This window comes from Dermochelys coriacea, chromosome 1 (genome assembly GCF_009764565.3).
Source record: "Dermochelys coriacea isolate rDerCor1 chromosome 1, rDerCor1.pri.v4, whole genome shotgun sequence".
NCBI classification, from domain to species: Eukaryota; Metazoa; Chordata; order Testudines; family Dermochelyidae; genus Dermochelys; species Dermochelys coriacea.
In genome coordinates this window covers 6,644,596-6,659,916 of record NC_050068.2, presented here as the reverse complement: position 1 = coordinate 6,659,916, position 15,321 = coordinate 6,644,596, and the positions used below count along the sequence as shown (strand labels likewise).

At 58.5% G+C, this 15,321-nt stretch overlaps 1 protein-coding gene across 1 annotated transcript in view; it reads right to left on the bottom strand.

Annotated features, from left to right (window-relative positions):
* The window catches only part of INPPL1 (inositol polyphosphate phosphatase like 1), a 72,660-nt gene extending 59,055 nt beyond the window's left edge, over positions 1–13,605 (bottom strand). The window contains 1 exon segment of the mRNA XM_043503939.1: positions 13,320–13,605. Coding sequence (XP_043359874.1) covers positions 13,320–13,486 — 167 coding nt within the window. The 5' untranslated portion in view covers positions 13,487–13,605.
* Between the last annotated feature and the right edge of the window lie 1,716 nt (positions 13,606–15,321).

Genomic DNA, 15,321 nt, shown 5'->3' with positions numbered 1-15,321 from the left:
CACAGCTGCACCCGAAGCAGAGGACTGCTGTCTGCAGTGATGCCCAGGTCCCATCCCAGAGCTGATACAGTTAATTTAGACTCCTGGAAGGTGCATGATCAGTTTAATCCTTCCCCTCCAAGGTGCATTACTTTGCCTTTATCAAAAATGAACTTCATTTGCCATTGTTCCCCTAGCTTAGTCTGGTCTCTCTGAAATTCCTCACAGTTCTCTCTAGCCCGAACTAACCTACCTAATTTTGCACCATCTGAACATTTTGCCTCCTCACTGCTCACCCCTTAAAGTGGGGATTTCACCCTTAGATTTCTCCTTTGAGTCAAGGCTGACATGACTCTCCCCACACACCCTGGTGGCCCAGTGCGGAGCCACGGGGGTATATGCCTGCCTCAGTTTCCCCCAATGGGCTTGCAGTGAGTTCAATGAGGCTTTTCTGCCATGAATAGTGCCCCTTCAGAGGTCTGGTTTATTTAACCAAAGATCAAACATGGCACGCAAGCAACCCTTCCCCCCAGCCTCCTACCCAGGAGGGGCGAGTTAACCTTGGTCTGTCTGTTCCCCTGAAATCCGTCGCCTGCGTCCAGCCTCCTTACCAGTAAAACCCTCTTGGCCCACGACCCTCTTCTAAAGTCAGGCCTCTTGCCATCATCTGGGGAAGGGTGCCCTCTGGACTCGGGCCCTGCAAAGGTCAAGCCGCACAGCTCTCCTCTGCAGTGGTGGGTAGTTCCTCTGGAGCACCTCTCCCAGGTTCCCCCTAGCCAGTTCCCCTGAGAAAACCCTCTTCTCAGGACCTTCCCAACTGAGCCCTCGTTACCCTTCAGTAGACCTAGGCGTCCAGTGGCCAGGGCAGCCCAGAGCCGTAGCCACATGTGCATGGGTGGCTGGGAGGTCAATCGGGATCAGAGGCAATCCCGGGCAACGGTCAGAGTTCTTGCAGGGGAGCGCAGCTGGAGGATCCAACGCGAGGGGCTGGCTCAGGGGGTTGGAGAGGCAGGATCCGGCAGCATGGCAAGGCCAGGCAGCGACAGGCAAACAACAGCTTCCTCTTCCTCCTGGGGCCTCTCTCACGAGCTGGCAACCTCTGAGCGTGCTGCCTGGCCATGTGGCCCGGGGCAGGCCGTCGGGCATCTGCCGCCGTTAGCAGGAAGGCTGCTGGGCAGGGGCAGTGGTTTGGCGCACTGTGGTGGCCGAGAGGCGAAAGATTCCCGGGTTCGAAACCTGACAGTTCCTTAGCGAACGGCCTCCTTCATACCTGATGACTCAGAGGTGGCTCGGGGTGGGCTGGCTCTCCTTAGCGGAGCCTGTCCCAGGAAAGCTGGGTCTCCACCCCCTCAGGACCGGCGACTCTGCCCTGTCCAGATCATTAATACATACAGTAAACAACCCAGGGCCTACTATGGAGCCTTGAGCCCTCCACGGGGCAGCCGATGGAAACAGAGCGGGGAGGGAGAGCTCAGTGGTTTGAGCATTGGCCTGCTAGACCCAGGGTTGTGAGTTCAATCCCTGAGGGGGTCATTTCGGGATTGGGGGCAGAAATTGGGGATTGGTCCTGCTTTGAGCAGGGGGTGGGACTAGATACCTCCTGAGGTCCCTTCCAACCCTGTTAGTCTATGATTCTAGACCATTCAGCCTATTTTTCATTCCGTTCTCTAGCCAGTCGTCCGTCCACAACCATACTTTAGCTCTCACCAGCTGCTACTTAGGCCGGCTCCGTCCTTACAACGCGCAGGGTGTGAAAAATCGATATGCCTATAGCCATGCCAACCTAACCCCCAGTGTCAATGATCTTGGTCGAGGTCCCTGCAGCGCCCGGCACATACAAGGGGCCCCAATCTTGGTCGGGGTCTCTGCAGCGCCCAGCACATACGGGGGCCATAACACACAGAATGGTTTGTTCTATGATGAATATCTTAGAAATATCCTTCAAACTCACTCCCCTGCAGCTAAATCCAAAGCACACGCAGGGGGCTGAAGACCGCAAGATACGAGAAGATCTTCTGCTTTGAGATCTCTCAGACAACCCCCCTGAGCTTAGTAATGACCCCAGGGGCATCTGAGCTCCCCTCACAAGCATATTGGTGGTCCCAGCACCGGACTGAGGCACATTGACAGGGCAATGGGTCGTGCTGTTACTGCCAAGGTGTGGGAATCAGTAAGGTCTAGTGGCCAGAGCACTGCAGAGGGCTTTAGGAGCCCCAGGTTCTATTCCTCGCTTCGTCAATGCCATGGATGAGTCACTCTTCTGCGCCATACCTCAGTTTCCCCGTGGGGATGATGATACTGGCCTTCCTCAGTAAAGTCCTTTGAGATCCCAGATGCAGAGAGTTGCTATTATGAAAGGGGAAGTTTCAGGGCTGGTGCCTTTCACTTTGATCCCTGAAGTACGCAAATCACGGCTGATTTGAAAATCACTTTCTAGCTTAATGATCTGTTTGCTGGTAAGAACCTACCAGGGAACAGGGGACGCCCCCTTCCAGTAAAGATCGGCATGAAATCTGGCAGTCCTTCTGCTTTCTATTTCCTGTCTCTCTCCTTCCCAGCCCCTGCCCCAGCTTCCCTTTGCGTCCAATTAACACAATACCAGCCGTATGCGGGCAGCCCCGAGCTGCTGTCTCATGAGCTCTCCCCAGCTCAGCAGGGTCAGGCCAGGGCTTGGAGGGAAGATTTCCAAGGGCAAGCAAGGGTGATGCAGGAAGCAGGGCGGGTGACTCGGCACCCGGCGCTCAGACTCAGCGCTGAGCCAACGGCCGGGGCCGTCACCGCTCGGCCCCTTCCTTTCAGTCTCTACAGATGAATTTCTGACTTGTGAGGTTGTGTTTGGATTGCAAAGGCAGAGGGAGCGCAGAGGGCGGCCCGGGATTCTACTCGTGTAGCCTAGGGGGCGCCGTTCTTGGAGAAGGGGGCCCAATCCCTTGAGTTTATTCGATCCCCTGGACCGGCCACAATATCCTGGTCAGCGTGGTTAATTCCATCTTGCCTCCGTCACTTTCCCCTGCAGTTTTCAAATGGATCCACTATAGTCTTCTTCCCTTCCTGTCCTGAACTGCTGCACAGTGTCGCTGTGAAACGACTGTTATGCTTCACCCCAGAGGTGGCTGCACCTCAGTGGGAGAGGGTGGAAATTCTCTCACACCCTTCTATTAATCAGAAACGAGGGCTGCACACAGAGCGAGAGACCCACTCTGCCCTGGAGAGCCTGATGGCTCAACAGATGGAGGGGAGAGGAGCACAGAGAGGGGAAATGTCCAAGGTCACCCAGCAAGTCAGAGGCAGAGCCATGGATAAACCCAGGTGTTCCGAATCTCCGTCCAAGGACCCTATCCACCAGGACACGCTGCTGGAATGAACAGCATGGGGCCGTGATCCATTGCAAAGATGTATTTGCTGGTACCCTGAGCTGGGAAAACAAGACGCCTGGCTAGATGCCAGCTCAGCCTATGCAAACTTCCTTCTGCCAGCTCCAACTCCCACTGGCATCCCATCTGCTTGCCACGCCAGAACTCCCTGTTCTGTGCCAGCACTAGCTCCCGCCCAGAGCCCTGCAGGGGGCATGGGCACCTCACAGGATGAGGAGAGCAAGCACAGCAGAGCACACACCCCCAGAGGGGCCCCACTACTGCAGAGACACAAGGGCAGGGAGCGGTGGGAACGGGGGGTGAGCGCAGAGTCGGAGCGGGTACCCCCGACCCCTTTCCTAGCTCCACGCTGTCAAGGAACCTCCACTATCAGCTGTTCACAGGATGATGGTGAAAACTATTCCGTAGCCCTTCCATGCACAGGGCTCACCCCTCTACCCACATGAACCCTCCCAGCCCTAGTGGCAGCCGGGGGAGGGGTGGCAATTCCCCATCTGCAGAAGGGGAAACTGAGGCATGGAGTCGAGAAAGTCGGTGGAAGAGCCAAGGATGGAACCCAGCCGCCCCACTTCTAACCACACCCCACGTCTCCAGCTTTGAGAGCCGACACTGGCAGCAAGCTCACCTGTCTGGGGCAGCCCAGAGGTGTACCCCCGTTCCCCACCCCATGCCCAAACTGAAATACCCATGCCAATGCCCTCTGTGGAGAGCCCTGGCCAGATGCTGGGGGAGCCGCGCCGTATTCTGCAGGCTCCAGCGTCTCCCCTGACCCAAGGGCCTCTGGGGCCCGTCGAAGTCACATGCTGCTTGGGGCTCCCGGAGGCCTGGGTTACTGATTTCTTCCTGACTAATCCCACCCTGACAGCCAGCGACTCAGTTCCAGCGGGCAGCTGAGCAACACAAAGAGCCCTTGTCCTGAATGGCCAGCTATTTATTACACCCCGATCTCCCTGGGCTGCAGTGGGGCGGCGGCAGGGCCCCGATGCGGGCGGATGCGCCTGAGCTATTTTAGACGCTTGGAGGAAAGTAACGAGGAATAAGAAGCTGCGGGGCTATGCAATGGAGCCCTGGGTTCAGAGGGTGCCCCTGTAATTAGTCAGAGGGGAAGGGAGTGAACCAACTCAGTCACATCAGGGCCGCGGCAGTGAGAGAAATGACAGAGCTGCCGCCTGGAACCAGTTATCTTGGCAAGGCACGAGACTGTACGACTGAGCAAAGAAAACGTGCTGTGTGGTTAACCCGTGGAACTTATTGCCACAAGAACTCTGCCGGAGTAAAGACAGTTAGTGAGATAAGAAGAATCTCTGCAGTTACGGTAGCCAGGATTAAAATGCATAAGGGATATAAATCCTCAGGCTTTAGGGATTAAGCCAGCCCCTGCCTGAGGGGGTCAGGAAAGCTCTCTCCCCTATAACTGCCTATCTCTGTGAGGGTGTCTTCCTCTAAAGCAGCTGGTCCTGGCTGCTGTCAGGACATCAGCTCTGCTCTGACACCGCATGGCCATTCCTGCCCCTGAAGTTGGGGGGGGATGTACCAAGCTGGGGACGTGGCAGGGGTTGGGAATGACTGGATCCTGGGTATGGGGCTTGGGGCAGTCAGCACTGGCCAGGCCCTCCATGACATCAGGAGCTCGTCAAAGCCAGACGGGCTGGATAATCCGTGCAGTTTCCCTGAGTCTCCATGCTGGGCTCCATGCAGTGGGTGCTGACAATGATTCAACCAGGCGGGGGAGAGGAGGGGAGCCCTGCCGCTCCGGGGCCTGGGCACCAGCTGACGACAGAGGAATGCCACGGCTCGGCAACCTGGCTCCAAGCCTCCCAGCTGTGGGGCTCGGGCCATCTCCGCTCCGGCAGCCCGGCGCAGCCGGCTGAGCTGCCGGCGCTGGTGGCCTTTGCTCTGTAAATCAATACGGCAGAACCCTCTGCAAGAGGAATGTCTCCCCCCTGCCGAGGGTGGGTGGGCACCTGGACAAACATCCCCTCCCCCAAGAGAGCCCCCTCCCCCTCCCCCATGCTAATGCCCTCTCCGACTGCTGCACTACACGGGGGATCAGCACACGGAGTCAGGAGCGCCCCTCAAGGCCCGGGGTGCCTGGGTGCATGCCCCTGGATTCAGCTGTGATCCTCTCATTTGTCCGCCCGGCAGCTCTCTGCGGGGGCCAGGTGGCAGAAAAAAAAAAAAAAAAAAAAAAGATTCTCCTCTCCTGCTGATTTCAGGGTCTGGCTGCGCCCCTCACCCCCAGCGCTCGGCCCAGCAGCAAGCGGCAGAGCTGAGCCTGTCTGACGAGATCCCCAGCCCGCAGCGGGCAGGCTCCAAAGGCTGGTCTGACCCCGAGAGGGGCTGGTCGGGCAGGTCAGCAGCTTCCCTCCTCTCGGGATTTCGGCAAGAGCCAGCAGGCACTGCGGTATTGCTCCCTGGCGCCTGCCCCGGCAGCAGGCCCGTGGGTCAATACCTGCTCTGTTAGCCAGATTAATGCGGAGGACGAGTCAGAGCCGGACAATAGTGGGTGAGGGGGCGGAAGGCCGGCCAGGGGCTTTGCCTGGGGAGAAGGCAATGGCGGGGAAGGGGGCAGATGGGGCTCCTGCAGGCTTTTCCAGTGCTGGGGGAACAAGACCAGCTGCAGGGAAAAGGTCACGAATCAGCAAGGTAGAGCAATGGGAATGAGCCCTGCACCCCTCTCCCCACAGAGCTAGATAGATCTAAAGCGCTGATAAGACTATTGCCCTAACAGCTGAGTGCTCTGCTATCTAGACTGTAGCCCTCCTCACTCCGCCCGGGGAAGCAGGGCAGTGCTGGGCCAGGCAGCTCTTTGGGGCAGGGAGTGTCTGGGTTTGTTCAGCGCCCAGCGCAACAGGGCCCTGCTCTGTGCAGAGAGCGCCCGGGTCCCCCATGCTGCAGCTAAAGAATAATACCGGCATTATTCCCAGCTGGGAAACTGCCGCACTGGGACATGAAGTGACTTGCCCATGGTCACACGGAGTCCGGGGCAGAGCTGAAAACTGCCTGGCGGCCTCCCAACGTGGCACTAGACCCCCTAGGCCATCCTTCCTTCGGGGCCAAGCCTGCGCTGCAGCCTCAACTGGCTCAGATCAGCCAAAACCCGGAGCCTTCAGAGCTCACCGCTAATTTCTCCATCACGCTTTCTATCACGACTCCGTGGATAAAGGGTTAAAGAGCTGTTTGCAGATTAATCAGTTCCTGAAACTATCCAGCGCACCCTCCCCCGAGGCACCCGTAACCACCCGCCGAACACGCGGCTCACGTCCATTAATCATTAGTCAACCTTTCCCGAACCAGAGCCATCAGGCCGGATTTTCACACCGACCCACGGGGGCGCCGGAACAGGGGGCCAGGCGAGACAGCAGGAGTCGGCCACGTTTAAAGATTTCCCCAGGGGCCGCCAGCGCATCTGTAAAGGTGGAGCCCTGCGAAGGGTTAAGGAACCCGCTTGCCTTCCTGTAACCCAGGAACACTCCCTGTCCAACTTCCACGCCAGAGTTATTTTTAGGTCCCAGCAGTGGTTTATTTTGCCCTCCGTGTCTCAGGTGCACACGGCGCCAGGCAACCTCCGTGCTCTCTCCCTCGGTGAAAAGCCCACACAGAGCTGCCGGCATCCAGGACGGGCACCAGACCCAGGCCCCGGGAGCCCAGGCGCCAGCTGGGTCAGAACAGGGCAGCTTGCCCAGGTCTCTGCCGGCCATTTGCCTGGATGGAGACATGGGGGTGGGCAAGGCAGAGGCAGCTAGTGAAAGATCCAGCCTCCATCCCTTCTCAGCCGCTGGTTTGAATCCAGCCCAGGGCTGCTGTCGTTTACAGACAACACCAGCCCCTGACTGTTCGGGGGCCTAGCTGAAGCGAGTTTGAGGCACCTCAGCCCAGCGGACAAGCACCCCCACCACATCCCGTGGTGGGGAGGGGGAGGATGGATCTCAGCCAAGAGGCCAAACAGTGACAGAGCAACAGAAACTCGTGTGGCCCCCTCCCCCAGCAGGGAGCCCATGGGAGAAGATCCAGTCCAGCACCTGCAGTGCAATTTCCGGGGCTCTCCTTAGGCCCCAAGGAGACACAAAGCTGCCATTGAGGCAGTGGCCCGGTGGTAACAAGCAAGGAGAGGGTGGAAAGCCCATGGGGGCGGGGGGAGCGGGGGTGGGGGGCTGCATAATTAAAGCTGGCCCTTCTCTGTGCGGCGCGAAGGAACAGAGCGTTCTCACCACAGCACAAAGGCACCATGCATGAGGGGAGGGAGCGGGCATACTCGGCACCGTGCCCAGGGCAGCAGCTGGAGCTGGAGCGTGTTTGCAAAGAGAGGAAATTGCTTTTCCAGGGCCAGCCCTTCGGGGGCTCCAAGGCCAGGAGGAGCTCACGGCGGGAGGCAGGCAAACAGTCAGGGTGCCCAGAGCGCTCAGCCTGGCGCAGCCCAGCCCCGGCACCGTGGACTGAGAGGCAGTGTGGGCTAGTGGCTAGATCACAGGGCTGGGAGGGGTTCACAAAGATGGGCTCCTAAATGGTGAATCCCGCAGCGCTGAGCTCCCAGCCCAGCTTTTCCCTGTGGCTTTCGGCAAGGCACAAGCTCCCTCCAGCGCGGTATTTGTCAAATACTTTCTGTTCCAGGACCCTCTCCCCTACAGCCGTCCCCGCCGGAACTCATGGGGCCCTGCTCTTGGCTGGGATTTCCCGGTGTTGCTGCTACCCAAGCTGGAATACTTCCATTGACTGGCACGTGGGCGAGCGATTTCTCCGCTCGCAACAGGGCAGACACAGAGTCACTCAAGTGCCCGCTACTAACGGGGATTTTCCTTCAGTGCAGGCAGGAGGGGCAGCGTTCCAGCCGTGCCGTTGCCCACGCCGCGCGGCATCCCCGCTGCCACCCAAATCCCCACGTGTCCCCCGCGCCAGCGGACGTGTTTGCACAGCGCCTTGGAAACACCCCGCCCCTGAGCAGTGCTGACTAGACAAGACTGAGAGAATCACGGAACTGGTCCACGAGGCGACAGAAAATGGCCAGGTCATTTCCTCCAGCGCTACCACATGAGCGGACCTCGGCCCTGCCCACACAACCCAGCCCGGCCCAGGTCACCAGCAGAACCAGCACCTCTAAAGAAACACCAGCCAGCACAGCCCTGCTCGGGCACCGAGGGGCCGGACTAGAGGATAGTTTCCTCTTTCTGAGAGGAATGGATCCGTACAGATCCCCAGACCTTTGCGACGAGGGCGGTCGCAGGCAGATGACTGGCTTGGCTTGGGGCAGATGGATTTTGAAATAAAAACACAAAGCAGGGACACTTGCTGCCTGGCTCATGAAGGGAGGCCCAAATTCATTGCTCAGGGGTGCCAGCATGAGCCCAGACTGCTCCCAGGCGGGTTTGCGGAAGCTGCTGTACAAAAAAATCTCTTCATTCCCTAACCTCTGGCTGCACCCTTCTCCTGGAGTCTGGACATCACGATCCACCTATTTACTTGGAATCAGGGGCCCGAATGGCTGATTGAGAGAGTACCCAGAGATCCCTAGATTTCAAGAGGGCCCCAGTCCCACAGCCACACACCACAGTGTGTTGGCAGAATATCCCCAGCTACCTGAGGCTTCCCGATGGTCATCACCTGGCCACAGCAGAGACAGACCCCCCTCATCTGTCCGCTCCAAGAAGCCCAGGCCCTGCCACTTGAGCTAAAGGAGAATCCCCATTAGCCGGTAGCAGTAAAGGATCTATGACACAGTTACTATGTTGCACACAGCCCTTCCGGGATGTTGCAACATAACTTTCCCCTTGGCAGAGATGTATCAGAGAAGGGATCGGCAGAGGCAGTTGCTGCAAGGGGGATGGGGGAGGCAGAGGTGCAAGCTGAGAAAGCCCTGAATCGCCAGCTTCTCCTCATCGGGGTTCAGCTGCGGCCCTTAATCCCAGCAAACAAACTGTGCAGAAGGAGGTTAATTCCTGGCCCCCGCCTTCCCCTCCTCCACCCTCGGCAGGGCGGGAGTCAGAGCCCCACAGCCATGGGGATACGGACACTAGCACCCACTGCAGAGCTGGCTGGCCCCCGTGCCAGGTCACCGAGCCGCCAGCTCTCATCCAGCGCCAGGGGCACCAGGCAAGCAGATGGAGGGGATGGGGCAGCACCAGAGTTGGGTCCCTCCCTTCCAGCGGGGTCCACTGGCTCCGTGCCCCGAGGGCTAGTCCAGTGAAGCCGCCTTGGACCAAAGGCAGCACAAGTGGCTGATGGCCAGGGATGCCATCCCCGGGCAGGCCATCAGGCCAGAGAATAGCTGCTGTGCCCGATGCCCCGCCCACAATCACAGACACACATGCACCCACCACAGTGCCAGCTCACTGCCTGCCTTTCAGCCCAGACGTGGACATCCATAGGGAACCTGGCAACAGCCTCATGGGCATCTACCCTATTGGATGTCTCATTCCCTTTGCCAGTGGCAATGACATGGAGTTTGGACAGGCTGCCCGAGCCCTGCAGGCTCACGGATTCACTTGGCCCACTAAGGACACACACCTCAAAGGGACAGACCGACGGCCCCTGGCGTGGGCTGACTGGATTGCAGCCACGGTTAACGAGTGCTGGTACTTCTGGTTCCCCCTCCCTGCCCTAACCATGGGTTACCAGTGGCTGCTGCCCAAGACGGGCCTGCTACAAACACCCAGCGCAGGCAGGTTCTTAACACCACCTACCACCCACTAGGTGCAGAGACAAGAAGCGACTTGCTCAAGGTCACGGGGCAGCTCAGACGTCTCGGCTGCCAGACACTGCCCTCCTGTAGCCGGCTGACCTAGTATGTTGGGAAGCACCGAGTTCTAGCCCCGTGGCACAGTTCACGTCAGTGGGGCAACCATGCAGCCTTTCCCAGGCACCAAGACAAGGAGCCGAGACGTCGCTTCAGCGAAGCCAGGTGAGATTTGCAGAGAAAGGAAAGTCAGGGCACAACAACGGGACCTTTCTAGAGTGAAACAGGACGAACTACCCCCAGCAGACGTTGCACGGAGCCCAGCGTTGAGACCTGCACAGTGAAAGGACGGGGAATATTGGTGCCACTGCAGCATGAGGCAGCAATTGGCCTGGATCCGAACAAGTCTGAGGAAGTCCGGATGCCGCTCTGAGTTTTGTGACTGGCCCCTGTTGCTACTGTAATGCGCTGCCAAGTGTGGACATGGAACACTGCCCTCTGATGGATGGAATTCAAACACCTCCACTGTGTGGCATAGGCCCAATACTGCTAATTCATGGGGATTCTCCTTCAGCAAAAGCGGCAGGTCTCTGGGCTTTAGAAGCAGGTGGATTTGAGTTGCAGCCAGATGGTTGTGAAATTCTGTGCAAGGAGGGGTCCCAGTTGGCCAGAGATTTGTTAGAGAGTAATGGGCTGGACCTACAACACCCATGTAAACTCGGCCGAAGCTCCAATCTGAACGTCACAGCCTGGAACCAGGCTCCTCCAGCACTGGAAGGTGCCTGGCATCGGCGCTGACCCTACACGGGCTCCAGTACATCCTCGAGCCCCAATTGCTGCGAGTTAAGTCAAGTGTCCAGCAATTGGAAAGGGGGCTGGCTGGGGGGGTTAACGATGGAAAAACGCCTCCCTGTCACACTCCCCAAGAGCAGAAGCTAACACAGTTTGCCACAGGAAACATACCAATCCCCCTGGAGCAGAGCCCTACCACAGGAAGCTCTGGACCCATTAAGGGCTAGCTGCCCTGGCTTGTAAGGCACCACAGAGCAGACTTTTAGAGGTGATAAGCACCTATTATAAAAGTCAATGGGAGCGGCAGGAACTCAGCACCTCTGGGGAGCAAATCAGGCCCAGCGGTTATTATACAAGGACAAAGGCACAAGCTAGGAGAATCTTCGATTTGGGCCTGACGGGGGCAGGAGGGAAAAGAGACGGGGCACTAATGCCTTGTAGGGTATGGAGGCTGCAGCGGGCTCCTGAATGGCCCTCCAGTGCCATGTCGGGGATCTTTTCCAAGAGGAGAATGCAGCAGGAAGGCAAATCAGCGCCCCAGCCCCCAAGCCTGGCCACCCTATGGGTTACAAGAAGGGCACTTTGCTGGCCCGGGACACCATCGCCAAGGAAATGAGTCAATTTCAAAATCAAAGCCTTAGAGCTCATCTCATGCCCCGGCCCACCTAAACTGGCTTTTATTGTCCTGCCCATCACTTGAGCATTCAAGCCCCCACACCAGAACCCCTTGCCCATGTCTGGGGGGTTTCAATCATGGGTTCTGTTTTTTCTCCCCCATCCTAATGTGGGACAGGCCCACACGCTGTGTCGGGGGAGGGGGAATGGCTGTCTCTGCAGGGGACCAGACCCACGATCACGGCATGAGCAAAGAGGGAACTGCCTTCTCATCTCTTTCACCTGCAGACACCTTGCATCCGACCTGCAAGGCCAGTCAAGGAAGGGGACCTGTAGCTAGCACTTTACCCAACAACCCAGCCCTGCCCCACTGGGAGGTAGGATCACCCCCTCACTTTACACTGCAGTGGCCCAGCTCTGACATGGAGCATAGATGTGTCCTCCATCAACAGAAGGGTTTTCCATCCATGTAGGTACCCCACCCCACTGGTAAATGGCTCAATGGAAGAATTCTTCCCTTGTCCCAGCCGTGTGTACACAGGGCCTTAGGTTGACCTAACTCCATTGCACAGAACCATAGCTAGGTTATCTCACTTTTAAGTGTAGACCTGGCCTGAGACACACAGAAGTTAAGGGACATGCCTAACAGTCGCAGCAAATCAGTAGCAGAGTCAGGAGTAGAACCCTAGGCCCCTGGGTTTATTTCACCTCATTTTGGGGTTTTCTGTCACTCCCATCACTGGAGCCAGAGAACCCGCCAAGCAAAACCTTCATGGACTAGGGAAGATCTGGATTCAAATCCCAGGTCTGCTACAGCCTCCCGGCCTGACCTGGGGCGAATCACATTGCTGGTCCGTGCCTCAGGTGCCCCCGGCTTGGTCTTGCTGCCACCCGCTGTCCCTAGTAAATCCTTCGAGGCAGGGCCTGTCTCGGGTAGCACCTTAGGGCCCTTATCTTGGTTGGGGCTGGCTCTAGGCATTAGAGTCACAATTATAGGTTTTAGAGTAGCAGCCGTGTTAGTCTGTATTCGCAAAAAGAAAAGCAGTACTTGTGGCACCTTAGAGACTAACAAATTTATTAGAGCATAAGCTTTCGTGAGCTACAGCTCACTTCATCTGATGAAGTGAGCTATAGCTCACGAAAGCTTATGCTCAAATAAATTTGTTAGTCTCTAAGGTGCCACAAGTCCTCCTTTTCTTTTAGTCACAATTATACTGACTCCCACTGCCCAAGAGAGATGTGCAGCTGGACCACCCGATCCATAGGTCTGGGGTCCAACCGCCATGCCTGGATGCTGGTATCCATTATACAAACAGCTCTGCGTAGGGGTGTGTGTGTACACACACACACACAGCGTTATGGCCTCTAACTTTCTCAGCTCTCTGGGGCGGTCTGTTCTGTACAGCCCCTTGCCTACGGGGGGCCTTGATCCATGGCTGGGGTGGAGTACAGGGGCACTGGCAGAGCACGCTGCAGGATCCGGTGACAGCAGAAGGGATGTGGGGGGCTGACTCCAGATCTGCATCCTGCCTCCCCTCCTCTCCGATCTTACCCGCCCCCCAAGCGCCGGGCCGGAAGGAAAGCCAGTCCCCGGGGGCAAGCCCCGTCCCTGCGGCACCCCAGCGTCCTGGGCTCGGCCGGGCCGGAGAGGGAAGTCAGGGCCCGCCGCCGGTCCTTACACTGCACCTACAGCCCCAGGGCAGGGGCACCCCCAGCCGGGACAGGCCCGCTCGCCCCAGCCCATTGCACCGTCCCCTGCCCTGCTGGTCTCCCGCCCAGGCCAGGGGGTTTTGTGCCTGGTTCCCCCCCCCAACACACACACACACACACACACACGCACGCAGGTCCCGCCCGCGCCCATCCCCGTGGCGCCCGGGCGGAGGACTCACAGCACGCAGAGGGCGTAGGCGCCCGAGACGCTCTCGCTGTCCCGCACCAAGAAGCTGCCGTCTCGCCCGGCTCTGGCCAGCAGCTCCTCCGCCGCCGCTCGGCTCAGGTCCCGGTGGTACCAGAGCGGTGCCGGGCTGGCGGGCCCCGGGCTGGCGCCGCTCGCCATGCCCCTCCCGGGGGCCGGCTCTGCCCGGGGGGGGGGGCCCGGGCCGCGCTCAGGTTGCCAAGGGCGGCAACAGCCCCCAGCAAACAAAACAAAACAAAAAGACAAACCCCCCCCCCCACCCAAGGAAAAAAGTTCAGCTCGCTCCGGGCCCCCCCAAAGCGCCCCCGCCGCCCAGCCCGGCTCGGGGCTAACCCCCCCCGGGGCAGGGCGCAGCCGCCTCCCTCCGGGCGCGCAGCGGGGCCGGGGCCGGGCGCATCGCGGGCGTTGTCCGCGGCCCCCGGGACCGAGCCGGAGCCGCCGCGCTGCGGGGGCGGGGAGCCCAGGCCGCGGGGTCCCGCCCCGCCCCGTCCTTGGCCGGAGTCCGCTCCCCCGGAGCCGGCCCCGGGCCGGGCAGAAACTTTCCTCCCGCCGACCAAGCGCAGGCGACGTTGCAAGGAGCCGGAGCCGGAGCCGGAGCGGGGGCGGCGCACGGGCTCCCCCTTCCTCCAGGAAGCCCCCCCGCCCCCGCGCCGACGCGGAGCAAAGGGCGAGGGCTTCCCAACATCCCCGGGGGGGCGGGGGCCGAGCTCCCGGGACAATGGGACATTCAGGGCGCGCGGGGGGGGGGCGGCAGCTGCTCCCGCGCGAACAGCCGCGCGGCTTCTCTCCCTTCCCAAAAAAGGAGACGGGAGGGGGAAGCCGCCGCCGCTCGCGCCGGGGCTTGGGCTTCCCCCGGGCGGCCGCTCACGCCCCCGCGCTCGTCCCCGCTCCGCCGGCTGAGCCCCGGGACCGCGCCGCGCGCCCGCTTCCTGCTAGATGCGGTCCCGCGCCGCCCGTCGGAGCATGCCCGCCCGGACTCATTAGGCTCCAATTAGTCGCCAAGGGGCCACAAGTCCTCCTTTCCTTTCTCCTTACGGTGCGTGTGGTCACACCCATTGTTTCATGCTCTCTGCCTATATAAATCGCCCCCCTCCATTTTCCACCGAAGGCATCCGGTGAAGGGAGCTGTAGCTCACGAAAGCTTATGCTCTAATAAACGTGTTCCTCTCGAAGGAGGTGCCACAAGTCCTCCTTTTCTTTTTGCGGACACAGACTAACGCGGCTGCTACTCTGAAACCTGCCTGGGTCTTTGGCGGGGGCTTATAAAAATGGCTTAAGGGATAATACCCAACTTTATAGCTCTATTTGGGCATACGCTTTCGTGAGTAAAAACCCCACTTCTTCAGATACATGGAGTGAAAAAATATGGATACAGGCCTAAACATATAAACAAGACTTCAAAGAGAAACGGCAGAACCACTATTTTTTTGCAAACTTAACACTATTAATTTGGGCTTGAGTAGGGACTGGGTGTGGCTGGCTCACTACAAAACCAATTTTCCCTCCCTTGGTATTGAGACCTCCTCATCAATTACTTAAAAACAATGAGGAGTCCGGTGGCACCTTAAAGACTAACAAGTTTATTTGGGCACAAGCTTTTGTGGGTAAAAAACCCACTTCTTCAGATGCATCAATTATTGGGAGTGGACCACATCCACTCTGACTGAATTGCCCTTGTCAGCACTGCTTCTCCAAGTGTAAGGTAACGCCCTTCTCTTCAGATGCCAGTATATTTATACCTGTATCTGTAATTTTCACTCCATGCATCTGAAGAAGTGGGTTTTTTACTTACGAAAGCTAATGCCCAAATAAATCTATTAGTCTTTAAGGTGCCACCGGACTCCTTGTTGGTTTTTGTGGATACAGACTAACACGGCTACCCCTCCGATACTTTATAGATCTGTGTTTTAGCACAGATCTAGGAGCTCAGTGTAAGCCCCAAAGCTGGTCTCTCTCACCAACAGAAGTTGGCCCAA